The sequence below is a fragment of the Coregonus lavaretus genome (assembly GCF_964263955.1).
Source record: "Coregonus lavaretus genome assembly, chromosome: 27".
Lineage (NCBI taxonomy): Eukaryota > Metazoa > Chordata > Actinopteri > Salmoniformes > Salmonidae > Coregonus > Coregonus lavaretus.
The window spans coordinates 25,637,437-25,665,226 of record NC_140014.1 but is presented as its reverse complement, the minus strand read 5'-3'; the positions used below and the strand labels follow the sequence as shown (position 1 = coordinate 25,665,226).

Genomic DNA, 27,790 nt, shown 5'->3' with positions numbered 1-27,790 from the left:
CAGACGTGCACATCTCTAATGTAAAACCAAAAAAGGCGTCTACCATTATGTCAGATCGTGATATGCACGTTCAAATACAGTTATACCTAGCCAAATGATTAGATCGCCTGCATAAAAAAAAAATAGTGGACCAGAATGACGTGCTCTCCGCTATTTATTGTTCAGATAATGATTCCACCTTCAGATAATGATTTTGTAATTTATTTGCAGATAATCGTTGTTTGAAGCTCAAAAAGCAGTAGCACTATGCAAATCAGGGAGCCAAATGAAAAGGCTCTTTCGCCGATGCGATTCGGTTCCCAACGTTCACCAAAAAGAGCCATTCGTTCGTGAACGACCCATCACTATCAGTCAGGACTTGGGCCGATCCAACAGAGCCCGTGAGTGGTAGCCATTTTGCTTCCACCTAAAACACTAGCTTCATTCGGAATCGGAGATGGAAGAAATAGAGCCGACAGCAAGTCCGAAAGCTCAACGCCTTTGAAACCCGGGAACACAGACGGATATCAAGGCACACACGGAAAACGTCACAGAAAATAGCGATTTTGGGAGCGGTGACATCTGAACCTTCCGCCATCCCCTATGAGTAGCCTAGATTGGAGTCGATCAGCCTCTGCTTAGTTCAATTTAACAGGCAATGTATGGGATTTGTTGCAATGTAAAATATAGTTAACATACTTCATTCTCAACATAAAGGACTATAGGGCGAATGCCCTGCTGCCGAGGAGCGTAATAGGGAAATAGATGCCATTGTTCAATTCTGTCTGCGTCCTCGGGACATCTTGAGACAAATTTGGATTGGATGAACCAATGTTGAGACATTTTCCCGAATTCATGGTTTTTGTCCAAAGACAAGAATACAATCGCCTCCCCTCGTATTGCCAAAGGAGGTGCAGATTATAGGGAAATAGGCAACATTCATCTTGAATAAAATGTCATCAAAAACTCCACTACCTACAGTCAATGAGAAAGAGACAGAGAGCGTAAGTAAACTGTTATTATTAGCCAGTTAGAGGTGTGTTGTCTCTGACAATACAAAGTAGGCCTAACCACTTCACTATTTTTGTTACGATGTATCATATGGTTTTGCATACTGGTTACATTGTATCTGAGTGTTCGATACATTGTGCCAGGCGGGAGGCAGGCATGTGTTAGGCAGATAAAAAAAATAAAGTCCTCTTCTGTGCAAGCCCTGGCTGTAATCGCCTATGTTGCCTGATATCACGCCAGATGCTCTGTTTGGTCTGTGGACAGTGGTAAATAGCCATCTCATTTGTATCTCCAGCCAAACCTTACCTGACTGCTTTTCAAAAGTGTAAATTGTTTGCTCTCAAATGATATGGGCTTACACTGACAGTTCCCACCCCTTCTAGTTCAATGACAATCGTCTGACAGTTTTCATTCTCGCTGAGAGTATCCGGCAAGCGATGAAGAGACACCCCATCAGTGTAGTAAGTAACGACTTATTAATAGAAATCTCTAACTGTAGGCTACCTGGAATTTTCATTTAGCCAAATGAGGATGATGCCTCTCTTGGAATGTCTGTTTTTGTAAATTCGATTTTGATTTCATGCAGCTGTGTAAAGATGCCCTCATACTGTGTATCCTGTCATCCATTCTGGTTCATCAGGAAGGAATATTATGGTGAAGGAACATATTCCCAGGGTATATAATGTTTTAAGTGTGACCTACTTAAGGTAGTTTATAAGAGAGGTGAATTGTTCTCACATTTAGAAATGTTGTTTAGGTTGTTATCAGGCTGGTAGTGGATCACAACAGAAAATAAAGCATCCCTGGCATTCCCTGCAAGTGATAACAGCACTGTAACCCAGTGTTATAGATGGCTTTACTGGAAGTCTAGTCTGGTCCAACAGACTGACCAGCACAGCGTTCTGTCTGGTTTATGAGACTGAATCAAGTGCATTCTTACTGGTAACATCCTGATCAATGCAAACATCAGAATCGTTTTAATCTATGCTTTTCCTTTTCATCCAGTTTAGCGCTGTACATCTTTTCCACCAACTGAAGCTGTCTGTGGTGTAGCTGTGGGGCCAGGGAACCACTGATGCTCAGGATAGGGGTGGGGTTGTTAGGGCGGAGTAGGGCGGAGCTGGGCGGAGCTGGGCAGAGCTGGGCGGAGTGAGAGAACAGAGTAGGCCCTGTTGATGGAGATGACCAGGGGTGGAGTCAATACTGACCCATAGAAAAGTATCTATCTGATTTTGGGATGGGGTGTTGTGGGCTTTTAACCAGGGTCAGAGGATCAATATGCTGTACAGTCAGTCACCTACACTAACCTTTCTTTACCTGCTTGGTTTGCTTGACCATAATCTGTTCAGTAAAGATGTAATAAAAAGGAGAGTTGTTTTGGATCCTGACAGTGGATGGAATGCTAGTGCAGAGATGTTCCACTCCTCTGTCTGTCTGTCCGTCCGTCAGACCATCCACAGCACACTGTTCCACTCATGTATGTCCGTCTGTCTGTCCACAGCATACGTCTCACAGCAATGGGCGCCAGGAGGTCACCACGCGCTCCGTCCGCTCAGGAGTCCGAACCCGGAACTCTGGTGCCGACGAGCAGCCTCATGTGGGGAACTACCGACTCCTGAAGACCATTGGGAAGGGCAACTTCGCCAAGGTCAAGCTGGCCCGTCACATCCTCACTGGCAGAGAGGTGAGAGGAGAGACTAGGCCTGGAGCAGGACAGCCTGCTGTTGCCCCTTTCTGGTTTACCTAGCTTCACTAGTCGATTCATTCCCCTCTCAATAGCGTTGTGCAAATATTAATTGTGTCTTGTTCATAAGTAGGGGACATCTAAAAAAACAAGATAAGTAATGTAATGTATGTATGTGTGTGCTGTGTTGATCCCAGTGAAGGGTCCTCAGAGGATAATTGTTTATACTGATAGTTCATCTTTTACACACTTTGATTTTGCTCTCTGTTCAGGTGGCGATAAAGATTATTGACAAGACACAACTGAACCCAAACAGCCTTCAAAAGGTAAGGATCCTCCCTGTGTGGCTGTGATTCCCAGTACACTTATTGAGGTTGTGTGGCGAAATAGATAATTTGTGATTGTGGCTGTGTAACCACTGACCTGTGTAGTTTTGGCCCTGTGCCTGTGCCCTGGTTGTGGCTGTGTAACCACTGACCTGTGTAGTTTTGGCCCTGTGCCTGTGCCCTGGTTGTGGCTGTGTAACCACTGACCTGTGTAGTTTTGGCCCTGTGCCTGTGCCCTGGTTGTGGTTGTGTAACCACTGACCTGTGTAGTTTTGGCCCTGTGCCTGTGCCCTGGTTGTGGTTGTGGCCGGTCAGAGGGCATTATTGATATGACTGATGTGCGGTAGCAGGCAGGTTTAGACAGACAGACAGACAGACAGAGAGAGAGCATGACCAGGGCATACCCAGGGTGCTGCTGTGGCCGTTGGTATTCTGCCCGCCCTACTGAGACTCAGAGTAAGTATCTCTCTCACTCGCTGCTTAGCTGCAGTTTCCATCTGTTTTTCCAAAGCACCATTGATTCGGTGCTTTGTATTTAAGGCCTGGCCCTTTGACATAGGCTGTGCTAAGTCAACAGAAAAACTCTGAGTAGGGCCCTATAAAATCAGCGTTGCGGATGGAATCACGGAATACAGACATTAAAATGGAATTCAACAATATTAAAAAATGTATTGAACTTCAGTAGGAAATCAACTACTGAACAAAAATATTAACGCAACATTCAACAATTTCAAAGATTTTCCTGAGTTACAGTTCATATAAGGAAATCAGTTAATTGAAAGAAATTAATTAGGCCCTAATCTATGGATTTCACATGACTGGGCAGGGGTGCAGCCATGGGAGGGCCTGGGAGGGCATAGGCCCACCCACTGTGGAGCCAGGTCCAGCCAATCAGAATTAGTTTTTCCCCACAAAGGGCTTTATTACAGACAGAAATTCTCCTCAGCTTCTGTTGACAATTTAGTAATAACCCCTAGGAATAGTCATGTTGTGTTGGGTACTTGATTTAACTCATTTATAGCAATACAAAGCTACAAATATCTTCCCTAAATGTCCCCTTTGCCAATTGAAATCCCCTTGTCTGACATAGGCGATGATGTATGAACAATAGGAACTCTATCTCTCAATCATCAACACATCTAAGTACATAACAAAAAGGTCAAGGGGTCAGGGTACACTGAGAAGAGGAGCCTACAAAATGCAGGTGGTTCTGTTATTGGGACAGTAAATCAGAACATGGTCTGTGTAAGAAGGCCTCTTAAGCTGAAATCTTTGTTTTCATCCTCTGTTTTTAATAGCTCACATCTGTGACAAGCTCATTGTAATCTATTCACCTCCATTCCTCCCTAGCTCCCTCCCTCCTTCACTGAAGGTCACATGACCAGACTAGGCTGTTGTTGCCCAGTTTATAGGGCAAAGGTTAGGGAAATGGCAAAGCCCTTTGATTAAATGTAAACAGTTTGTTCTCAGATGTTGTTTGGAGTCTGGTGTGGTGTGGCCTCTGCTTCTATTGCTCTCCTACTCCCTTCTCCTCAAGTCACCACAGAGCAGAACTAAAGCTGTGTTTAAGTTCAGTATAGGGTAATGAGAGCAGAAGCAGTGCTCACTAATAAACGTCGAACTGACTGTTAAAATGTGACCTGCTGTGACAGTTAGCTTGTAGCATAAGTAAAGATTATTTATCCATATATTAGTGCACTGGTAAGTAGTGATCGGGGGAAAAAATTTGATAGTTACATTTTTGGATAGTATTTTTGACAATATTGCAATATTATTTTTGAGCTAGTTGGCTGTACCTGCACCAAAACTCCAGTATTTGTCCTTTATAGCTTGTACACCATCTTCTTTTTAGATTTTTTCTCTTGTCCCTCTGCAGAAGACATACGGTGAGCAATATGTTTGGAACATCGAAAACGCAATAAAATCACAATTTCGAATTGCAATACATATCGTATCGGCACCTAAGTATTGTGATAATATCATGTAGTGAGGTCCCTGACAATTCCCAGCCCTACTGGTAAGGCTGGATTGTTGGCAACAAAATCTACATAGAACTGTTGTGTCTCTTTTGATCTTTTGGCAGTTTTGTTATGGGGCCCTAGCCTGGTGGTTCCCATGTGGTCTGTTTGTGTGTGTGCAAGAACTGACCGGTTCCGCTCTTTATCACTACATAAGCCTGTCAATACTGCTGTAAGAGAGTGTTATCTGTTCCCTATGGTATTCTCTAGACAAAACCATGAAACTCAACCAGCAACCACAGATAGGGGAACTCTGTTTTTTACAAAACAATGATAAGCCTGCCTGCCTATCCATGACATGGAAAATGGTCCAGAACAGACTATGGGAGGTGCACAGTACTGCATAGAGCCATGACTACATGGAACTCTATTCCACATCAGGTAACTGATGCAAGCAGTAGAATCAGATTTATGGACAGCGGGTACTGTGAAGAGACGCACAGACACACGCACGCTAGCACACGCTAGCACACGCACTCTACATACACGTACATTGTAATATTATTATTTTGTATTGTAGATACGTAGTGGTGTAATAAGTTATATAATGTACTGTTTTATCTTTTGTTTTGTGTGATGTAAGTGCCTTAATGTGTTTGTACCCCAGGAAGAGTAGCGCTAATGGGGATCCCTAATAAATACAAATACAGTGCCTTGCAAAAGTATTCATCCCCCTTGGCGTTTTTCCTATTTTGTTGCATTACAACCTGTAATTTAAATTGATTTTTATTTGGATTTCATGTAATGGACATACACAAAATAGTCCAAATTGGTGAAGTGAAATGAAAAAAAATAACTTGTTTCAAAAAATTATACAAAAGAAATAACGGAAAACTGGTGCATATGTATTCACCCCCTTTGCTTTGAAGCCCCTAAATCAGATCTGGTGCAACCAATTACCTTCAGAAGTCACATAATTAGTTAAATAATGTCCACATGTGTGCAATCTAAGTGTCACATGATCTGTCACATGATCTCAGTATATATACACCTGTTCTGAAAGGCCCTAGAGTCTGCAACACCACTAAGCAAGGGGAACCACCAAGCAAGTGGCACCATGAAGAACAAGGGGCTCTCCAAACAGGTCAGGGACAAAGTTGTGGAGAAGTACAGATCAGGGTTGGGTTATAAAAAAAATATCCGAAACTTTGAACATCGCACGGAGCACCATTAAATCCATTATTTAAAAAATTGAAATAATATGGCACCACAACAAACCTGCCAAGAGAGGGCCACCCACCAAAACTCACGGACCAGGAAAGGAGGGCATTAATCAGAGAGGCAACAAAGAGACCAAAGATAACCCTGAAGGAGCTGCAAAGCTCCACAGCGGAGATTGGAGTATCTGTCCATAGGACAACTTTAAGCTGTACACTCCACAGAGCTAGGCTTTACGGAAGAGTGGCCAGAAAAAAGCCATTGCTTAAAGAAAATAATAAGCAAACACGTTTGGTGTTCGCCAAAAGGCATGTGGGAGACTCCCCAACATATGGAAGAAGGTACTCTGGTCAGATGAGACTAAAATTGAGCTTTTTGGCCATCAAGGAAAACGCTATGTCTGGCACAAACCCATCACCCCGAGAACACCATCCCCACAGTGAAGCATGGTGGTGGCAGCATCATGCTGTGGGGATGTTTTTCGTCGGCAGAGACTGGGAAACTGGTCAGAATTGAAGGAATGATGGATGGCGCTAAATACAGGGAAATTCTTGAAGGAAACCTGTTTTTCTTCCAGAGATTTGAGACTGGGACGGAGGTTCACCTTCCAGCAGGACAATGACCCTAAGCATACTGCTAAAGCAACACTCGAGTGGTTTAAGGAGAAACATTTAAATGTCTTGGAATGGCCTAGTCAAAGCCCAGACCTCATTCCAATTGAGAATCTGTGGTATGACTTAAAGATTGCTGTACACCAGCGGAACCCATCCAACTTGAAGGAGCTGGAGCAGTTTTGCTTTGAAGAATGGGCAAAAATCCCAGTGGCTAGGTGTGCCAAGCTTATAGAGACATACCCTAAGAGACTTGCAGCTGTAATTGCTGCAAAAGGTGGCTCTACAAAGTATTGACTTTGGGAGGGGTGAATAGTTATGCACGCTCAAGTTTTGTTTCAATGTGAATACCACCCTGGTCTTCGTTGTCCTCAACACAGGCTGACTTCCCCAGTACAGAGCATGTCATGTCTGTCTGTCTGTGTTTCTTGATAGGTGAACAGTTAGGATGTCATTAAGCTGTATGTTCCAGACATGGTGATATATTTCCTCCTATGCATTGACTGTTGCAGCACCATGTATTGGGTAATGCCAGCTGCACAGTAGGAGCCAGACAGGCCAGCGCATGGCACAGCATCAGGCACGGGTCCTGCTCTATTAAATATGGATGACTTTTATTATTTTATGGATGGATGGGAGCACAGCGAGCTGTAGTAAAAGGGGGATCAATAATAAATAGCACTGAGTTATTTTATTCCCACTGAGATTGAACCCTAAAGAGTATTTTAGGCTCTGACACAACTCTGGTCACTCTCTAATGGTTATGGAGCATTTGTCTAGTGTGTGTGTCTGTGTCTGTGTCTGTGTCTGTGTCTGTATGTGTCTTGCTCAAATAACGTTGAATCCGGTAAAGTCTAAGGTTCTGAAAGAACGGCGAGGACAATAATCGGAACTTCACTTCATATTCTTTAATTCCACGATGTACGCAGGAAAATACACACAGGGATGAAAATGACAGAGTATTATAAACCCATAGATTTATGAGGAGGTCCTAGAGAGTGCCTACTTTGATTGACACACAAGATTTCTCCTTGATTGGTTAATATAGAACGGTGGGTAGGCTGTATGCAAAATATAAATGACATTTGTACATAGATAGGAGAAAATTAATTATGTCTGGAAAATGTATCGTAGAAACAAAGCAATCTTGCAGCTGTCTGATAATAGGCAGACTAAACCATGGGATTTGGCGAATAAGACAAAAGCAGGCCACAGGTGCCTGATAACGAACAACGATATATTCTAGATGTTTGTGAAAACCAGACTATAGTGCTTGGGAAATATTTGGGCAGAGATACATTTTCTCAGAGAACTGCTCTGTAAGCGAAAACTGTATCAGTGTCTGTCATCACGTGTCCGTGATCTTTTCTGTCTAAGTCAGCCAACTGTCTTTCCTACATTTTGCCTTTCTTACTACTATTACTACTGTAAGTGTTAGTATCATGCTGTTTATGTAATGCCTGATCGGCCCTGGGAAGGGCTGTGGCGGTCATGACATTTCGTCAGCTGATGATTGTCAAGCAAATAACTGTCGGTCTCACGGTAATTTACCGTTAATTAACATAAACACATTTACCATCTCCTGGTTTCTACACCTTCACAATAAATCCATTATTTATTTTAGACAGGTCTAAAGAAGCATGATATGAAGAAAATGTAGTCTATTTCAGAAGAACAGAATAGCATACTCTGAGTTGTCCTTATGTTAGGTCCTGATCTGGCTATGCCAAATAGCTGTGGGCTACACTAGTTCATTTAGCAGACAATATTTGCTTAGAATTCCATGGCATTATTTAATAGTATGAAGAATACAATTGAACAAAGCTGAATAAAATAGAAAGGATATTTTCTCCAAACGATTTGAGGGAGTGCGCACATGCAGCTATTCTGTGTTGAGAGGTTAACAAAGAAATAGTTACTCCTATATGCTTCATTTAGAGTTATTCATTTAACTTTAGTTGTTCTACAAACGTTGGGCTATATGTATTGATTTTTAATACATTGTAAGGCTGCATGATACGACTAATGATGATTTGAAAAAAGTAACTTGAAAGGCATGAGCTCTGCTTAGTGTTTTCTGCAGGCTGTACACACTACATCAGTCACTCATTCACAATTTGACAAGCACTTGATAATGTCTTGAATTTCACGGCGGCAACCCTTTTGTGTGGCTGTAGTGCACCCTAAAAAAAATCTATGCCTTTTGCTGCCAGTGGCCGTTGTGCCCTTCTCCCTGAGTGCTGAGCACTCCGAATCACCTCTCACTCACATGGCTCTCCATCACGTGATCGGGTCTTTCTCACAGGCTACAAGTGAAGACAGACACATCGGGGACGCAACTGTGCGCGTCCTTATCCAATTCCGAGGTGCATATTGAAGATATTGGAAGAACTGTCCACATTTACTTTTCGTCAGCCCACAAGATGAGTAGGCCTAACGAACAGCAAAAGCACTAGCCTATGTCAATCTACTATCCCCCATAGTACAAAAGCCGACCTATTCTGTGCGAGAAATAAATATTCCAAACATAGTCTGGGGTAGTTGTGGGATGCGATAGATCCCAAATTAATACAACCACTAGCATCAAAAAAACGTTTTCTTATGCAATGTGATCAGAATGTTTAGCTTTAAAATGTTGATGAACTCTTAGGCTATTTCTTCACGTTATAAGCGCAGCAATGTGCACATGGTAGTAGGCTATATGCGCGAATGTTCCACTAGCGGAAAACACCATTATCAAAATCGACTGCAAATGCAATTATGCATGTAATGCTTTTATTATAAAGGTGCCTTTTTATGGTGTAAATGATCTTCCCCAAACTTGAAACTCACGCGCTGCATATGTATGCCAGTTAGGCTCTACACCCCTTGTAAAGCGGATTAATATGCTTAATTCTAAGAAGTTATTTGGCCACTTTAGTAGTGATACAAAACGTATCAAAACATATAGGCCTATGGGCTAGGCTACATGAGGTGTGCGACTATGATTAGAAAAAGTCGCAAAAAAAGGCATTGTTTCTTATGCTGGGCATCATTCACAAGCGATAATATATCATTCACAAGTGATAGGCTAATATTGTCACCCTTCAGACTATTCTTGATTTAATCTTGTCTTTACATACACTACCAGTCAAAAGTTTGGACACACCTACTCATTCAAGCGTTTTCCTTTATTTTTTACATTGTAGAATAATAACGAAGACATCAAATCTATGAAATAACACATATGGAATCATGTAGTAACCTAAAAAGTGTTAAACAAATCAAAATATGTTATATTTGAGATTCTTCAAATAGCCACCCTTTGCCTTGATGACAGCTTTGCACACTCTTGGCATTCTCTCAACCAGCTTCACCTGGAATGCTTTTCCAACAGTCTTGAAGGAGTTCCCACATATGCTGAGCACTTGTTGGCTGCTTTTCCTGCACTCTGCGGTCCGACTCATCCCTCATCTCAATTGGGTTGATGTTGGGGGATTGTGGAGGCCAGGTCATCTGATGCAGCACTCCATCACTCTCCTTCTTGGTAAAATAGCCCTTACACAGCCTGGAGGTGTGTTGGGTCATTGTCCTGTTGAAAAACAAATGATAGTCCCACTAAGCCCAAATCAGATGGGATGGTGTATCACTGCAGATTGCTGTGGTAGCCATGCTGGTTAAGTGTGCCTTGAATTCTAAATAAATCACAGACCGTGTCACCAGCAAAGCACCCCCACACCATAACACCACCTCCTCCATGCTTTACGGTGGGAACTACACATGCGGATATCATCCGTTAACCCACACGCGTCTCACAAAGGCACGGCGGTTTGAACCAAAAATCTCAAATTTGGACTCCAGACCAAAGGACACATTTCCACCGGTCTAATGTCCATTGCTTGTGTTTCTAGGCCCAAGCAGGTCTCTTCTTATTATTGGTGTCCTTTAGTAGTGGTTTCTTTGCAGCAATTCGACAATTTTTTTTGCTACCCTTCCCCGGATCTGTGCCTCGACACAATCCTGTCTCGGAGCTCTACGGACAATTCCTTAATGGCTTGATTTTTGCTCTGACATGCAATGTCAACTGTGGGACCTTATATAGACAGGTGTGTGCCTTTTCAAATCATGTCCAGTTAATTGAATTTACCACAGGTGGATTCCAATGAAGTTGTAGAAACATCTCAAGGATGATCAATGGAAACAGGATGCACCTGAGCTCAATTTCGAGTTTCATTGCAAGGGGTCTGAATACTTATGTAAATAAGGTATATCTGTTTTCTATTTTTTATAAATTTGCAACCATTTCTAAAAACCTGTTTTCACTTTGGCCTTATGAGGTGTTGTGTGTAGATTGAAGAGGATTTTTATTTATTTAATCAATTTTAGAATAAGGCTGTAATGTACAAAATGTGGGAAAAGTCAAGGGGTCTGAACTTTCCAAATGCACTGTATATATTATACAATTCCACTTCTAACAGTTCCCTACTGTCTCTCTTCTCTGACACATCCAGTCCAACACTGAAATATTTATTAATTTATTTTCTCTCCCTGCAGCTCTTCAGAGAAGTAAGAATAATGAAGATTTTAAACCACCCAAATATAGGTAAGCAGAACACACACACACCTCCATACACCACACACCACCATACACCACACACTTGAGTTACAGCTGGTGAAGGAGACAGGATTCTCTATTAATTGCGTTTCATTTTGTACCCCACGCATGTCATGATTTCCTCTGCTCAAATGTGATTATAATTAAATGCACAATGATAACCATTTAAAAGAGCGAGAGAGAGAGAGCAAGCCTCTTCTTCATCCCACCTCCACTATATATAGCCATAGAGCTCTCAGCCACTCATCATCCAGAGACTGTTAGAACAGCTCACTGAAAACACTGCAGGGACGCTGATTTTACACTGTATACCAAATAAGCATGAGTGCCCTGTATAATATGTCCACATGTGAGATATGGTAGGTGTGAGAGTGTACGACTGGGTTACACACACAGGCACGCATGCACCAACACACACACACACACACACACACCGTTCTAAGATGAGGAAGTGGGGAGATTAGTTGGAGGAGTGATCAAAGGAAATGAGAAATACATTTCTTCAGTTTCCTCAGGCTCCTCAAGGCTTTTAGCAGTAGAAAATCTGAATTCTTGTGAACTGGATTCCTTGCTCTAAGCTACGACAGCTTGCTCTTGATACTGAGGAACAGAAACTCCCTAGAAACATCTTGCCCAGCTATCCAGGACAAGCATTTTTACAAAGTTGAGCCAGAAAGATGCAATTCATAATTGATATTGAGTGTGGGCCTGAATTCAAAGACAAATCTTTCTCTTTTCCCCTCAGTCAAGCTGTTTGAAGTGATCGAGACAGAGAGGACGCTGTACCTGGTGATGGAGTATGCCAGTGGAGGTGAGTAGTATGTTATGCCTTGGCTTCTCAGCCCTCATAACTGCTGTGATGGCATAGGGCTTGGTGAAGAGCCATACGGGAAACTAGGGCTGTCCCCGACTAAAAAAAGATATTGGTCGACCGAGAGTCATCTGTTCTTTCGACCAATTGATAAAACGTGTATTTTTCCATATATAGACACATCCTATGTGTTTTAATCAAATCAACTATATGCAGTGAGCTTGTCTGATGCTTTAAGCGCACTGTTTGATTAAATAATTAAGACACACTAATGACTGGTGGGAGTCCGACCGCAATTGATTTGATTGTGCAGGGCCGGGCTCAGACTTGAGTTTTAAAAAATGACAGCGAGTGACTGTGTGACTAGCACTCGTTGTCTCTCTCGCCTCCCTGCTGCATCGACCACCAAAGCGTTTATCGCGCTGTCCGTGTTGCTGAAGCTGCAACGTAATTACAGCCATTTCTGACTGAAAAGTTCTGTTACTGAAATCCCTCATTTGTTTAGGAAAAACTCTCTATTCCCTCAACCCTTGCTCTCTTTACGTGACACATGTATGCATCGCATGCACATGACCAATAGGGCCTGATCTATAGCATATCATAATCACATCAATAAATTAATTATAACAAATTCCAAACACCGTAACACATGTGACAGCAAAATGGATGCAAAGGACATGACAAATAAACTAGAAACGGGGAATGTTTACAGGTTGCTCAGGAGGTAAAGCGGAAGTCAGATGTGGGGAATAAATTTGACTAGTTGTGGAAAATACTGGAAATCAAGAAAAATAAGGTAAGGAGCAAGCGCTGCGTGCATATTATGTGTGCCAAACAGGTGCTGTTAGATTACAGTATAATTTCTCTCACCGTTTGGAACAATGTAAACAAAACTAAATAAATGATGAGCATACCAGAGAGTCTGTATGTTTTTTTTTGTTGTAAAGCCTTTATAACAGCAAAGACTAAAACCAGTCGCATTCATTCATTAATGCAATTTCCAAAATTGAACGGTTTATTTATTGTTTACGCTAATTATTCAAGGATCACTTTGTTATTTTTAAAACTAAAATGCTTGATTGCATTTCAAATCATGAGTGACTCGTATGCTATGTGATGACATGAATGAATGATTGATTGATGCAGTACTGTAGCTTATATATGTATTGAAATATAGGCCTAAGTAAGTTACGGTATTAAGAATAAACAGGATAAGCTCTTAGGCCTACAGCTCGATGGTGGTTATACAAGGCTGCTATACTAAGCCTACTAATGATAATTACATTACTTATAATTATAATAATGATAATATAACAGTAATAACAATAAGGAGATCAAGAAAAAGGAGGGTTATTATAAATACACATTTTCTGACAATTTGGAACAGTGTAAACAACACTAAATACATTTATAAATAATACCAGAGAGGCTATTCTAACGAAAAACTGTGTAAAGCCTTTATTACAGCATAGCAAACAGCCAAATTTGTGAAATTGTTTAATAGCCTACTGATTCCATGAGCACCAAGCCTTCGTGAGCACCAACCACAACATGTCGGATAAACAAACACTCAAGCAGGATCTGTCTTATTTCTGTAGATATATATGGATGATTTAGAAAGCCAGACACATTTAACAGTTAGGCTATTGATTATAGACCTAATTAAGTTGGGGTTTCCTCTCTCCTCACTTTTCTTAGACAATTAAGGAAAAGGCTGTTTTCTCATCTCCTAACTCCGAAGCTGCCTCCACAGCATTGTTCTCAACAGCAATATGCTGGTTAACTTTGCTATTATGCACATAGCAACATGGTCTAGGAAAAGGCACCAATTCAACAGCGCACTGATGTGTTTCAGAACCGCGCACAGTGACCGCTATCCAACGCGGGAGAAAGCTCATCTGTTATAAAATAATATATTGTTGCACCATTGTTCCTACATAATATAACCATATACAATTGCCATCCCCACGGCCTCCACAATGGATTAGTCCACTCAGACAGGCACCAATCAAACAAGTGTCTTGTACACCATGAATTTATTTATATTTTTTGCTACTGCTCGACTAATGAAATCTCAGTCAACCAACAGCCTATTGACCAAACAATCGACCAGTCGACTAAATGGGGTCAGCCCTACAGGAAACATATCATATTCAGAACATTGCAACAGTGGCCATTGCCAACCTACTTTTAGGAAATCTAAAATGTGTGTTGACACATCCTGCATTTAGAGCAGAGTTGGAGGTCACTGGTGACTCTCTTTTGCGCACATAGGCCTACAAGCTCGCTCGCACACACTCACACACTCACTTGTTGCCACCGAAGATCAACACTGAGTGTGTGTGGGAGGGTTTCGAGGATGCAGAACAAAAGGTTTATGGGGCAAGTTGTGTTAATGCTGGACCCCCCCTTCTCACCCCCTAACCTCTCAGCTGCTGTTAGCTGCTGTTAGCACACGAGAGAGCTGTGTCACATTTTAGCATGGACGGGTATGAGGGAACACAACACACAGATGCGTGGGCTGAAGAAACCATCTGATGTTGCAGCCATACTCGGAAGCTTGTGCCTTCAGGACAGAGCTACAGTAAAGGAATTAGAGTTCTGTGTCTCTCTGTAGGCGTGAGGAACAGTTAGGTTCACATGCTCCTCATACTGTGTTTCAAATAGTTATTGATTTGGTTTTGATTATTCTCTAAACCAGGGCTGTTCAATGTCGGTCCTGGAGGGCCGTAACACTTCTGGTTTTCATCCTCTCCTTCTAATAAGGGTCTAATTCAGACTTGGGACACCAGGTGTGTGTAATTAACTACCAGGTAGAAACAAGAAACTGAAGTATTTCGGCCCTCCAGAACCGGAATTGAACAGCCCTGCTCTAAACCTTGACCTTATTCGATGTACAAAGTGTTGATGTTTTCATACCGTTTTCCCTTTGAAATACACAGCCTTTAATTTCAGCCTCTTACTGTTGTCTTCTTTCTCTTGCAGGAGAGGTCTTCGACTACCTTGTTGCACACGGAAGGATGAAGGAAAAAGAGGCCAGGGCTAAATTTAGACAGGTAGGTACAGGACTTTACCCGCAGTGTGCTGGATTCTCACCCTGCCTGCCTGCCTGTCTGCCTGGCGATTCGTCACTAGTCAGTGTCCTGACCCACCCAGGATTGACTGCTGTCACTGTTAAGTTATGAGAAGTGACAAAACACAGAGCTCCCCTCATTTCTTATCTCTCTCCCACTGACGGTGACACACTGGGGATGTGCTGCCTACGCACAGCTCTCTGCAGTAGGAGGATAGTCAGGCACACTCAGCAATGTCGAGGCTATAGCTAACTACTTCCCTGGTCTGACTGCAGGTTCATCTTACTGCAGAGTTTCATTGGGAGCTCTAATACACGGATAAACTTAGAGCAGATGCTCACACAGGAAGAGGAGACCCAGTTTTCTCTAAGCTTCATGTCTACACTCTGTTTCTGAGACACTGTCTCTCTCTAGCTGTGTCTGTCCTCTCACTCGACACCACATGTCCTCACCACATCCTTCACCTAGGGGGGGTTGTACACCACATGTCCTCACCACATCCTTCACCTAGGGTGGGTTGTACACCACATGCCCTCACCACATCCTTCACCTAGGGGGGGTTGTACACCACATGTCCTCTCCACATCCTTCACCCAGGGGGGTTGTACACCACATGTCCTCACCACATCCTTCACCTAGGGGGGGTTGTACACCACATGTCCTCACCACATCCTTCACCTAGGGGGGGTTGTACACCACATGTCCTCACCACATCCTTCACCTAGGGGGGGTTGTACACCACATGTCCTCTCCACATCCTTCACCCAGGGGGGTTGTGAAAACTGTGCCAGGTGGAAGACTGTAACTGTATCACTCTGTATGTGTGTTTCTCTGTAGATCGTTTCTGCTGTGCAGTACTGCCACCAGAAGCACATTGTTCATAGAGACCTGAAGGTAAGGACCCAGTGAGGGTGGGGGAGGGGTGTGTGTGGGGGGGAGGATGAACTCAGGTGGCCAGAGGCGGGGCTTTTACCTGCTCACATGTTTTCTATTGCACCACATACTCACTTAAAATGCCATTCCATTTAGCCAGCCTCCGTTATGCTGCCACATGTAGAATAAATATTGATGCTCCTGTATTTTTATCTCGGATAGCGTGAGGGGGTCGACCTCAGTGGGAGTTGCTCTGTTCAGAGCTCCCATCTCCTTTCCGGCAGCAGCGTGTCCATACTGCGTTTCCTTTCTAGAGCTTCATGAATGATCCATGAGGACAGAGATGTAAGAGCAGAGAGCAGCCATCACCCTGTGTGTTTGTGCCACTGGAGAAAGAGGGAAACACAGTTAAACTTTAAACATGACACTAACTTTGACTTGTAGAGCACTTTGTTTTGTGAGGGGGTTTTCTGTAGAGGGATCAGTAGATATTTTTTTGCCTTTGACATCACTACCTCTAATTGGAACTCGACTGTCATCATGGATCTTTGTGGGTTATTCAAATTTGTCATGCTTTTACCTGTGACCCAGGTGGTCTGTTACCTCTATCTCTCAATCTGACGTCCCAGCTATCTCTCACCTCATCCCTCCATTCTTCTCTCCCTTCCCCTCCTGTGTCTCTAGGCAGAGAACCTGCTGCTGGATGCAGACATGAACATTAAGATAGCAGACTTTGGCTTCAGTAATGAGTTCACCATGGGGAACAAGCTGGACACGTTCTGTGGCTCCCCACCCTACGCCGCCCCAGAGCTGTTCCAGGGGAAGAAGTACGATGGGCCCGAGGTGGACGTCTGGAGCCTGGGGGTCATCCTCTACACACTGGTCAGCGGCTCGCTGCCCTTCGACGGGCAGAACCTCAAGGTATGTAGAAAGACTCATAAAAATACTTCCATACTCAGTTCCTTTGTCTGTGGGAGATTCATAGTCAGTGAAACATATGGGTAAAACTTGAGATAAGATGTCCTCACTCCCTGTCTTACTCACTCTTTCTCCCTGTCCGTCTCTCTGTAGGAGCTTAGGGAGAGGGTTCTGAGGGGAAAATATCGTATCCCCTTCTACATGTCCACAGACTGTGAGAACCTCCTCAAGCGCTTCCTGGTGCTCAACCCGGCCAAGCGGGGGACTCTCGAGGTGAGGGAGGACAGCGAAAACGTAAATATTCAACACTTTATTCTCTCTGCCATGGCATGACGGCACTCCAGAGCATTCTCTCCATCCGCCTGCTATATATCCATCCACCTGCCATCTCTCCGTCCATCCACCTCTCCGTTCCTTGGCCCGGCATCTGCTTGGCCCGGCCACCACTCTCTTTTTGTGCTGATTACATATTCTCCCTTCTCTCTTCTCTGTTGGCACAATCCATAATTCATGATCACTCTTGTTTTTATCTTTCTTGTTTTCTGAGTTTTAGGCAGAGAGAAATGCAGGCACAGCACAGAGATGTCTTGGTTTCTATGTGATCACATAATGTGTGCTCACATCCATCCTCATCTCTCTTGACATTAGAAGTTCAGATTAGATACAGCCCTGCATTGAAAGATGTCATTTAGAACAGATATCGGGCTCGTGGTTGTACATTTCCTATTATCATTATCTTATTAAACCCATTGTACAAGATGTTCCGATTGATTGGTGAGTTTGTTTGTGAATTAGATTAGACTGACTTTATGGCGATTCAGCTTTCAAACAGTGAAGCGTCGATTCGAATCAAAATCTATATTTTTCAAGGAAACCACAATTACATTTGTTATTTGAGTTCAATGAGGTGAAATAAGTGAAGCTTTAAGTGGATTTAAGAAAGCACAACTAAGTCCCCCCCCCCCTTTATACCCTGTATTAAGAGGCCCCAGGCCTGTATTATAAATACATTTTTTTTTTTTTTTTTCAGGAAATCATGAAAGACCGCTGGATCAACGCAGGATCGGAGGAGGACGAGCTCAAGCCTTTCATAGAACCAGAACAGGACATCACAGATCAGAAGAGAATAGGTACTAAGAGGAGAAAACTGCTCTTGTTATTGAGCTTCACAAACTCTAAAGTGTGTAGGCAGCAGCACTGCAGCATAATCGCTCTCAGTATTTAAGCACTTTACAGTTTTGAAAATAAAAAGTTGAAACGCAGCATAAACGCTGCTTCTGCAGGAGCCTCTGAGAGAGGGAGAGACACATGAGACAGAGAGAGCCTCCACATCTTGCCCTGGATAAAAGCACTAAGGGGGAGAGGGAGGGGGAGAGAGGGTGTACATGCTGAAAGATGTCCTCTGTAGTGTGGGGGTATTGCATAACAGCAGCTGGGATCTCTGTCAGAGCACGTTGGTTAGAGGGAGCTGCCAGTCACCTAGCGCAGAGAGAGAAAGAGAGCGGGCGGGAGGGAGAGATGAAATGGAGCACATGTTTCACTGAGGGCTCTGTGGTCTAGTGGAGAGAGATCACGTTTCAGGGTGTTCCTCATCCCGTTCACCCAGTGGAGAAGCACTGATTCCTCAGTGGGTTTAGTGAAGCCTGATCTGCCAAAACACATTGATTGGGGAGCACTGTATAGCCTAGTGGGGAGATCGAGGGAGCTGATGTATGATGGAACTGCAGCTCTGGGAGCTTCCCCACCTGGCATGCTCCTCTCAATGTGATGCAAGTAGCACAGTGGGGGTGGAATCACCCCATCTTCCACTGCCTCCCAACCGATCACTTCCACCCCCGCTGTGCTGCTTGCATCACCTGTCCTCCTCTGCTGAAGGATGGGGCGAGAGGCAGGAGGGGGCCGGGTGATAACACCTGAGCTAGAATGCATTGCTGACTCACTCGCATGATGAGGTTGCTGCTACATTTAATAAGTGGTGAAAAAGCTCTTGTCGTTATGGTGGAATAGGAAGATGTAATACATGTTTGCTTTAAATGAGTCAGAGGAGCAAGTGTGCATACTTGCTTATGAATTGTTTATATCTATGTAGAACACACTAAGGATGTGGGCTGCTATTGGTTGCTGATACTGGCGAATAAAGACCTTTCTGGTATTATGGCAGCTATTTTGGGTTGCAGGATTGGGGTCAATTCCATTAAATGAAAAGTCCCTTAAAATAAGAAAGTTGTTGACAGTGGTTGTAGAGGCCAGGGCTGTGTATTTGAACCCATGTCTCTGTGCTGTACCAGATGTGATGGTGGGGATGGGCTTCTCTCTAGAGGAGATCCAGGAGTCTCTGGCCAAGATGAAGTATGATGAGATCACCGCCACCTACCTGCTGCTGGGGAGGAAGTCTTCTGAGGTCAGAGCAACATTATGGATAGGTGTTGATGTCTTTGGTCTAGTGCTTAGTATATCCATTAGTATCTAATATTTTTAATGTGTGTGTTTGTGACCTTTGACCCCTAGCTGGAGCCCAGTGTTTCAACCTCCAGCAGCAACCTGTCCCTGGCTAAGCCACGGCCCACCAGCGACCTCAATGGCCAGTCCCCCTCCCACCTCAAAGTCCAGCGGAGCATCTCCTCCAGCCAGAAACAGAGACGATACAGTGACCAGGGTGAGACACTCTATCAGTCAGTCATTAACAACCATTTAGAGGGAATTCTCATCTTTGACAAATGCTTTTCAACTCCAACGTGAAGCCAAAGATATTCAGTTCTATGCAGGTCAATAATGTTTATTTCTATCTCTTCTACCATTTCCTCTATTCCTCATCTTCTCTCTCTTCACCAGTGGGTCAGAACGTTCCCCCAGGTTCAGGACACCCTAAGAGGAGCCAGACCAGCACGGCCGAAAACAACATCAAAGAGGAGGGAGGGGTGCAGCTCCGCAAACCCTACACCCCCGGGGGGCGCAGTGTCCCCCCCTCCAGCCCCTTGCTGGGGAATGCCAACAATCCCAACAAGGCTGATATTCCCAATGGCAAGAAGGGTGCTACCACCGTTCCCAATGTGAGTGTCTGCTATTCCATCCCATTATCAATTGTATAACATATTCTTACACTTGAAGTGGGGATGAAACCTCCATTCCGATTTGATGATTTGTGCTGAATCAGCGTTTCTGTTCCACCCTGCAGAATAACACTGGCTCTGACGGGATGACGAGGAGAAACACGTACGTGTGCAGCGACAGGAACGTTACGGACTGTCTCTCTGTCATTCCCAATGGGAAGGAGAACAGGTAAGGAACAGGCTAGAATTTTACTGTGTTCCCTGGCTGCCTGAACTAAACCCCTAGTGGCCCCTTTCAAAGGAACCCTCCACATGGCATCAGCATTCAACACGGCACCTTCTCTGTTCCTCCCCCCAAGGGCATAGAGGAGAGAACTATGTGTAGTAATACTGTTATTATTGAGATAAGTTATTGAAGAAAAACAAGCCCAGGCCTCCAGGGGAGAAATATCCTCCATTTTGTGCTCCTATCTACTTTCCCCCCATCACTTTTTTGGCCCCTTTTTTCCCCTCTTTTATCTTTCTGGTTTCTTCGTGGTCTGGTCGTGTCCCAGTATGACCGAAATGTATGCCTGTGTGATGATTATCCCGTCCTCTGACTTTGCCCCCGTGTTGACTGGCTCATCCACCTCGGTCCAGCTGAGGTACCAGGCCTCTGACCCTCTGTCTCCCTGCCCCTCAGACTCAGACTTAGGCTGGGCCACGCTGCCCCACTCCCACTGCACTCTGGACTTCTACAGGCCCAAGTAAGACAGCAGGCAGGGCCTCCAACTGTCTGTCTGACCTCTCACCTCCCACGTGTAGACCCGTCTCACTGTCTCAGGCCCTCTCTAACCCACGAAAAGGCTCCCACATCCACATCCATCCCTTTCATGGACTCCATCTCTAACCGTTGTGATGACGACATCTCTCCCTCTCTCTAACCTCTTGTAGGAGACAGACCCACCCTTTATTACACACACACCTCTGTTCCCTAATCTCTCCTTCATCCTCTGCTTGGACCTGGGAGCCCTGGTCCGGCCCTGGTCCGGCCATGGTCTGGCCCTGATCCTGGTCTGGCACTGGCAGCTCCACCAAACACCTCTGGCTCGACTATCCAAACCTGTGTCAGTCACTCCATGTTTCACCAAACAAGTTTTCCTCTCTTTGTTTAGTTCTATCTGGATATTAGGACTCCAACTCACTTTAACAATATCACACTATAGTGAACTACTAGAATGACTCTAAATGAACATTGACACGGATTAGATGTAATTTTGGAGTTTAGGACTTGAAGGTAAGGTTCTGGTGGTATGATAATGGCCCAGCTGGTGATACTATGTATAGAACTGGTATGTACAGCCAGGTGTTTGTCTGTCTTCTCCGTCTGATCTCCTCCCTCCGTTCTCCCTGCAGTGTGGCCGTGTCTCCTGGCCAGCGGAATCCCGTGGCGTCCACCCACAGCATCACCAGCGCCACCACGCCGGACAGACTACATTTCCCACGAGGCACGGCGAGCCGCAGCACCTTCCACAGTGGCCAGCTGAGGGAGCGCCGCACGGCCACCTACAACGGGCCCCCAGCCTCACCCACCCTGTCCCACGACGCAGCGCCCCTTTCCCAGACCCGCAGCCGCGGCTCCAGCAACCTCTTCTCTAAACTCACCTCCAAACTCACACGCAGGTAGGTGTCAGGAACTACAGCTCCATGCCACTCAAGTCAACTATGAGTCCAAGCCCCTAAAATATACTATGACTATATCTAGCTATATGTTTTTTTTTTTATCCTTCTGAGTGGGCTTTGAACGCCATGCTTTTTAGCATCATGAATCACATTGTGTGGAACATTCACAGTCCTACTAACAATAGATTGTTCCAAAAGCACTGATAACGTAGCCTGGGTGCCAGCCTGAGAAAGACATCAAATTAATCATACCTCAAGTGTAAACCAGCAGGGAAAACCCAATTTGAGTTTTTGTCCAGACTGAGTAGAGTGAACACACATCTCAGACGGGCAGCCAGGCTGCTGTCAACAATTCGTGGATCTCCCAAGACTAACCTGACAATAGGAATAGAAATCAACATCTGTCATTTGAACCTTCTCCTCCTCACAATTCCAACCACCCTGTTTCTGTTCACTTATTTCAAGTTGCAACCAATCATCTTCTTTCAGTTTCTTGCCTCATTTCACTTTCTTTGTGTTTCCTGATTCTGTTGTAGAAACATGTCATTTAGGTTTACCAAAAGGTAGGACCCCCTTTTACCTTCAATTAATCAACTAAAACTTGCAATTAATCAACTAAAACTTGCAATTAATCAACTAAAACCAATAATAGGACAAGCTGGAACTGACAAACTAACATACTGCTTAGAACCTCTATGCTTTGTGACTGTGATTGGTCTTAGGCTTCTAGAGTTAACGATGGGGTAGATTGTAAGGGCAGTGTTGCCCTCTCGATTTGTCAGTTAGTTAAAACATCCATCAACAGCCAACAGAAAGCTTAACACTAATCAATCTCCATTGCATGCGGTGGGGACGGGACTGCTTACATAGTTGCTATTGACTCTGATTTGTTTTTCACAAAGTAAAGCTTGATCAGTATTGAACTGTTGTTCCAGGTAAGTTTGTGTGTTTTATGTAGACAGGTCTGTGCTTGAAAGGTAGACAAATTCTATTAGTCTATTCTAACTTGTCTGGATCTCTGTCCATCATTGGATTTTGCTGTATGTTATTAGTTGTGACCAATGCTCCCTATAATAACTGTGCTGGCTTGTAGGAATGTGATCGGCTTTGTGATGTGGCGACGCAGGATATAGAGTATTCTGATAAGAGTTATTGTTCATAAGGCTTTGGGAACTTCAGTTTGTGCAATATTGGTTTGTGGAGTCGTGTGCACTTGTTGTGAACCGAGAGTGTTGTGAAATGCTTTTCGTGAACCAGGCGTTCTGATGAGCAAGATCAGAGGGATTTATGTCTTGATACATCAATTTGTAAACATTTACAAGCAGATGGTCTGGCAGTTCAGGATATGTTGTTTACAAAGCTGGGACAAAAGGCAAAGCTCTCCCATCATACCTCCTCTTCAGACATAACCTTTTGTTCTTCAGTCTGATGTAGTGACACACTGACATCTTGTGGCTACCAGGAGTTCTACATCTCAGGAAGTTGTCACCTTTTGCAACCCTTCCATATTTTTTCATTCACCATGTCCTTGTCACTCATTTCTTTTCACTGTTGATTCTTATTTCTGCACAGAGTAACAACATCTTGGAAACGATTGGTTTAAGTATAGGGAAGTAAGTCTTAGCAGGAAGTCTCTTGTCTCAGTAGTAGGCAATGCGCTTTGGTCTCTCTGTGCCTTCCCTTCACTCTTCTCCTCGTTATTGTACTGCTGTGTGCCAATGTCTCCCTGACCTTTCTGTGCCCTTTAACCTTGGACCTTTCACTGCTCTTCCTCCCTTCAGGGTCAGTATTGACCCGGCCAAACGGCAGACGGCCAAATCAGGGCCTGCCATCCCTTCTGCCCAGGGAGCAAAGACTCTTAGTAAGTCTTCTGTTCACCCATCTCTCCTCTTCTCTTCTCCCCCTCCCTCTACCTCCTTGTCATCCTGGCATTATCGGCCTGTGATCATGTCGTACATCAAGTTTCTTTCTTTCTCTCTTTTCATGTATCCGTAAAAAATACACTTTTTTTCAGAATCCATCTTTTCTTCCAGATTCAGCAGCGGAAGATATAGAGAATTGTAGGAAGTCGCAGATGGAGATCTAGAGTAAGGGATCATTTCAACCCTTATGACCCCACAAGAGTTAGTGTGTCAGAGTTCTGTGTGTAGAGAACTAACTTATACACACCCCAACACAGGAAACATTCCCCTTCTCTCCAATATGTGTATGTGACAGACACACTCCCAGCACCTCTCCCTGTCCCAGATACAGTCTCAGACCTTTTTGTGTCCCTCATCCCCCTGGCTAGAGGCTGATATCCTTCCTCTACCCTCCTGTAGAATCATTTCAAGGCTAGTCTGCATGTGTGGAGCCCAAAACTCATTAGGGTCTATGGACCTGGTATGCAGTCCCTGTCTACTATGGCCCTATGACTGGTTGCCTGGTTGCCTGATTGTCTTTTAAACCAAACCCCCTCTTCTTTAAACATATCCAGTGTCACGTCGAGGGAAGAAACATAGGACTAGAGTACCGCTGTCCTGCTGTCTGTCAACCTCTAGAGTAGACCGCATGAGTCCTCCCACAATATCCCCAGTCTGCATGCACTGACCCTAATGCTGCGTTCGTAATCAAGTGGGAGGTGGGAATTTACCAGTTGTGAAGTCGTAGACAGTTTGATGCATTCACATGATTTTAACTAATTGAGAAACGCTGATTGGCTAATGGCCAACAAGCTGAGTAAACCATAAACTAAAAGTACAGCTATCATGCTTGTAAACAAATGATAGTGTTAAAAAAACATATTAATAGATTGCTTTTTATAAATAATGTTTTGTTGCATTTAATTGCCGAAAATGCTGTTATCGAGGTCATTTATTTAGAAGGTGATGTCATAGGTCAGCATGTGAGAGAAGTGTGAGCTCAGGATGGTAGACAAGTTTCCCACTAGTAATCTCCAGTTGAAGGTCCATTGAAGTGGATGTTTTCCAGTCGTATGCGGTAAATTCCCACTTCCCACTTGGTTACGAACGCAGCTCAATACACAACGTGTGCGTGCAAGGGTGTGGGTGTGTGGACTGTAGTTCCACTGTATGATTTAGTTTTTGTCGTATTTGGGTGAATCTCTTCTCATCACCAAGCATACCCAAGCTGTCATACCGTCATTCAACACATTTCCATTCCTGTATCCCCTTGCTCTGTCGTCTGTTGAAGCACTTTTTTTGTTCCTTTGCGCTCATTTTTATTTTGTGTTAAAGAAGCAAGAAAGTGTGAACACCAGCGACACTGATCAGTTTGACCAGTGCAAAGGCTCTCTTTTTCCGTTGATACTCTGATTTCTGCGCAGGTTTCATGTCAAAACTTCCATAATGAGGTTATAGTTACTTGGTGGTGGCTTTCTTGTTTTTATAACTCAGTATAATATACATGTTATATATCTGTTAATATATATTCACAGTATATATCAGTGTTATCTGTTGTCCTTGAAATTGCAAAATACTCTCTTCGGAAGTCCACAGTTTGTGTTTTTTCTCTTTTCTTCTAATCTTGCTCTGCTCCCTCAACTGTCACAGAGTCTCAACCGAGTTTGAAAGAAACGGGAGATTTGAGGGCTCAAGGTGAGGTGTAGGTTGTTGCTTTCTCAGCCTGATATTCCTGTGACTACAGGCTTGATATCACTTCAGTCGCAGCTCTGTTCTCCATTCATAGGGTTTACCCTTGCCTCACCTTTTCCCCATGGATGTGGTCTCTGTATGTGACGTAGGGTGTGGTTATTTCAGATCCTTATGGTTTCCTCATTGAGTGTTGTGCCCTGCTGTGGTTGTGCTTCTCCTAGTGTGCATGGTGCTTCGTTTGTGTCCTGCATGACCATCTGTTTATTGCATGCTTTGCTAATTGACCCTTTGATCAACACCTTGCATTATTTTGTCTATTAATGGAAGACCCTTTAAAACAGATTGAAGTAAATACTCCGTCATACACAGATATGACAATGCCAAATCTCTGGGAAAATGCACAGCTTTAGTGAATTAAACTTTTTCTCTGTTTATCTCCTTCCTACCAGTCGCCATGTACCTGGGGATCAGAAAGGGGAAAATAAAGACAGTAAACCCCGCTCCCTCAGATTCACTTGGAGTATGAGGACCACCAGCTCCATGGAGCCTTGTGACATCATGCGGGAGATAAGCAAGGTGCTCGAGGCCTACAACTGCGACTACGAACAGCAAGAGTGTTTCCTGCTGCTCTGTGTCCATGGCGATGGACATGCTGAGAACCTTGTCCAATGGGAGATGGAGGTGTGCAAACTGCCCCGCCTCTCCCTCAATGGCGTGAGATTCAAGAGGATATCAGGCTCATCCATCGCTTTTAAAAACATTGCTTCCAAAGTCGCCAACGAGTTAAAGCTATGAACAAAAAGGGTCAAACAATATCTAGAAAGTATTTAAGCTGTACAATCATTTTTTAAGAAAATACAGAGTATGTATTGAATTATGATAGATGTATAGAGTAATGCGTTTGGCAATAATCACTGAATTACTAATAACTACAGTATATAATCTGGTCATCACGAGTTGTATATGGTTTGTCATGCTGTGAAAATTGACCAAAATAGCATTTTAGTCTTTGATATTATTTATTTCATCTCATGAAAGTTAGTGTTTTCAATGTAAATAATGTATCTTACTTTCAAGACAGCTACACATTGTTATACTCCATTTTTCTTTTATATATGTACACTACCAGTCAAAAGTTTTAGAACACCTACTCATTCAAGGGTCTACATTGTAGAATAATAGTGAAGACATCACAACTATGAAATAACACATATGGAATCATGAAGTAACCAAAAAAGTGTTAAACAAATCAAAATATATTTTATATAGTAGCCACCCTTTGCCTTGATGACAGCTTTGCACACTATTGGCATTCTCTCAACCAGCTTCATGAGGTAGTCACCTGGAATGCATCTGGAAACCATAAAGCGCTATGATGAAACTGGCTGTCATGAGGACTGCCACAGGAATGGAGACCCAGAGTTACCTCTGCTGCAGAGGATAAGTTCATTAGATTTACCAGCCTCAGAAATTGCAGCCCAAATAAATGCTTCAGAGTTTAAGTAACAGACACATCTCAACATCAACTGTTCAGAGGGCACTGTGTGAATCAGGCCTTCATGGTCGAATTGCTGCAAAGAAACCACTACTAAAGGACACCAATAATGTGTCCTTTGGTCTGGAGTCCAAATTGGAGATTTTTGGTTCCAACCGCTGTGTCTTTGTGAGACGCGGTGTGGGTGAACGGATGATATCTGCATTTGTATTTCCCACTGTAAAGCATGGAGGAGGAGAAGGCGTTATGGTGTGCTGGTGACACTGTCTGTGATTTATTTAGAATTCAAGGCACACTTAACCAGCATGGCTACCACAGCATTCTGCAGTGATACGCCATCCCATCTGGTTTGGGCTTAGTGGGACTATCATTTGTTTTTCAAAAGGACAATGACCCAACACACCTCCAGGCTGTGTAAGGGCTATTTTACCAAGAAGGAGAGTGAAGAAGTGCTGCATCAGATGACCTGGCTTCCACAATCCCCTGACCTCAACCAAATTGAGATGGTTTGGGATGAGTCGGACCGCAGAGTGAAGGAAAAGCAGCCAACAAGTGCTCAGCATATGTGGGAACTCCTTCAAGACTGTTGGAAAAGCATTCCAGGTGAAGCTGGTTGAGAATGCCAAGAGTGTGAAAAGCTGTCATCAAGGCAAAGGGTGTCTATTTGAAAAATCTCAAATATAAAATATATTTTGATTTGTTTAACACTTTTGGTTACTACATGATTCCATATGTGTTATTTAATAGTTTTGATGTCTTCACTATTATTCTACAATGTAGAAAATAGTAAAAATAAAGAAAAACCCTTGAATGAGTAGGTGTTCTAAAACTTTTGTCTGGTAGTGTATATGTTTTTTGAAATTAGAGATGGAATTCATGTAAATGCTCACATGGTAAGATAACCGGTCTCAATAAAAATGTATGTAAACTTGA

At 43.6% G+C, this 27,790-nt stretch overlaps 1 protein-coding gene across 9 annotated transcripts; it reads left to right on the top strand.

Moving 5' to 3' along the window:
• Nucleotides 1-242: 242 nt before the first annotated feature.
• LOC311102680 (MAP/microtubule affinity-regulating kinase 3-like) lies at nucleotides 243-27,790 on the top strand. Of its 9 annotated transcripts, none has more exons than XM_084144044.1 (19): nucleotides 243-983; nucleotides 1,374-1,451; nucleotides 2,492-2,674; nucleotides 2,947-3,000; nucleotides 11,321-11,369; nucleotides 12,127-12,192; nucleotides 15,178-15,248; nucleotides 16,104-16,160; nucleotides 16,824-17,060; nucleotides 17,211-17,330; nucleotides 18,088-18,187; nucleotides 19,346-19,458; nucleotides 19,566-19,713; nucleotides 19,890-20,107; nucleotides 20,233-20,336; nucleotides 21,503-21,769; nucleotides 22,306-22,332; nucleotides 25,321-25,365; nucleotides 25,812-27,790. In XM_084144044.1, the coding sequence occupies exons 1-19, from the start codon at nucleotides 933-935 to the stop codon at nucleotides 26,155-26,157; spliced, it is 2,334 nt and encodes a 777-aa protein (XP_084000170.1). In that variant the 5' UTR covers nucleotides 243-932; the 3' UTR covers nucleotides 26,158-27,790. The 9 variants fall into 9 exon arrangements, with proteins under 9 accessions (XP_084000170.1, XP_084000169.1, XP_084000175.1 ...); XM_084144043.1 differs by having other exon boundaries at nucleotides 245-983; nucleotides 17,211-17,351; XM_084144049.1 differs by lacking the exon at nucleotides 1,374-1,451 and having other exon boundaries at nucleotides 245-983.

What these genes read in the sequence shown, in the direction of transcription:
- LOC311102680 (XM_084144043.1), top strand. Translation starts at nt 933, where the DNA reads ATGTCATCAAAAACTCCACTACCTACAGTCAATGAGAAAGAGACAGAG. An exon ending in TTGTTCATAGAGACCTGAAG is followed by an intron (nt 16,161 to 16,823) that starts GTAAGGACCCAG and finishes CTGTGTCTCTAG; the next exon opens with GCAGAGAACCTGCTGCTGGA. An exon ending in TGAGGGAGGACAGCGAAAAC is followed by an intron (nt 17,352 to 18,087) that starts GTAAATATTCAA and finishes TTTTTTTTTCAG; the next exon opens with GAAATCATGAAAGACCGCTG.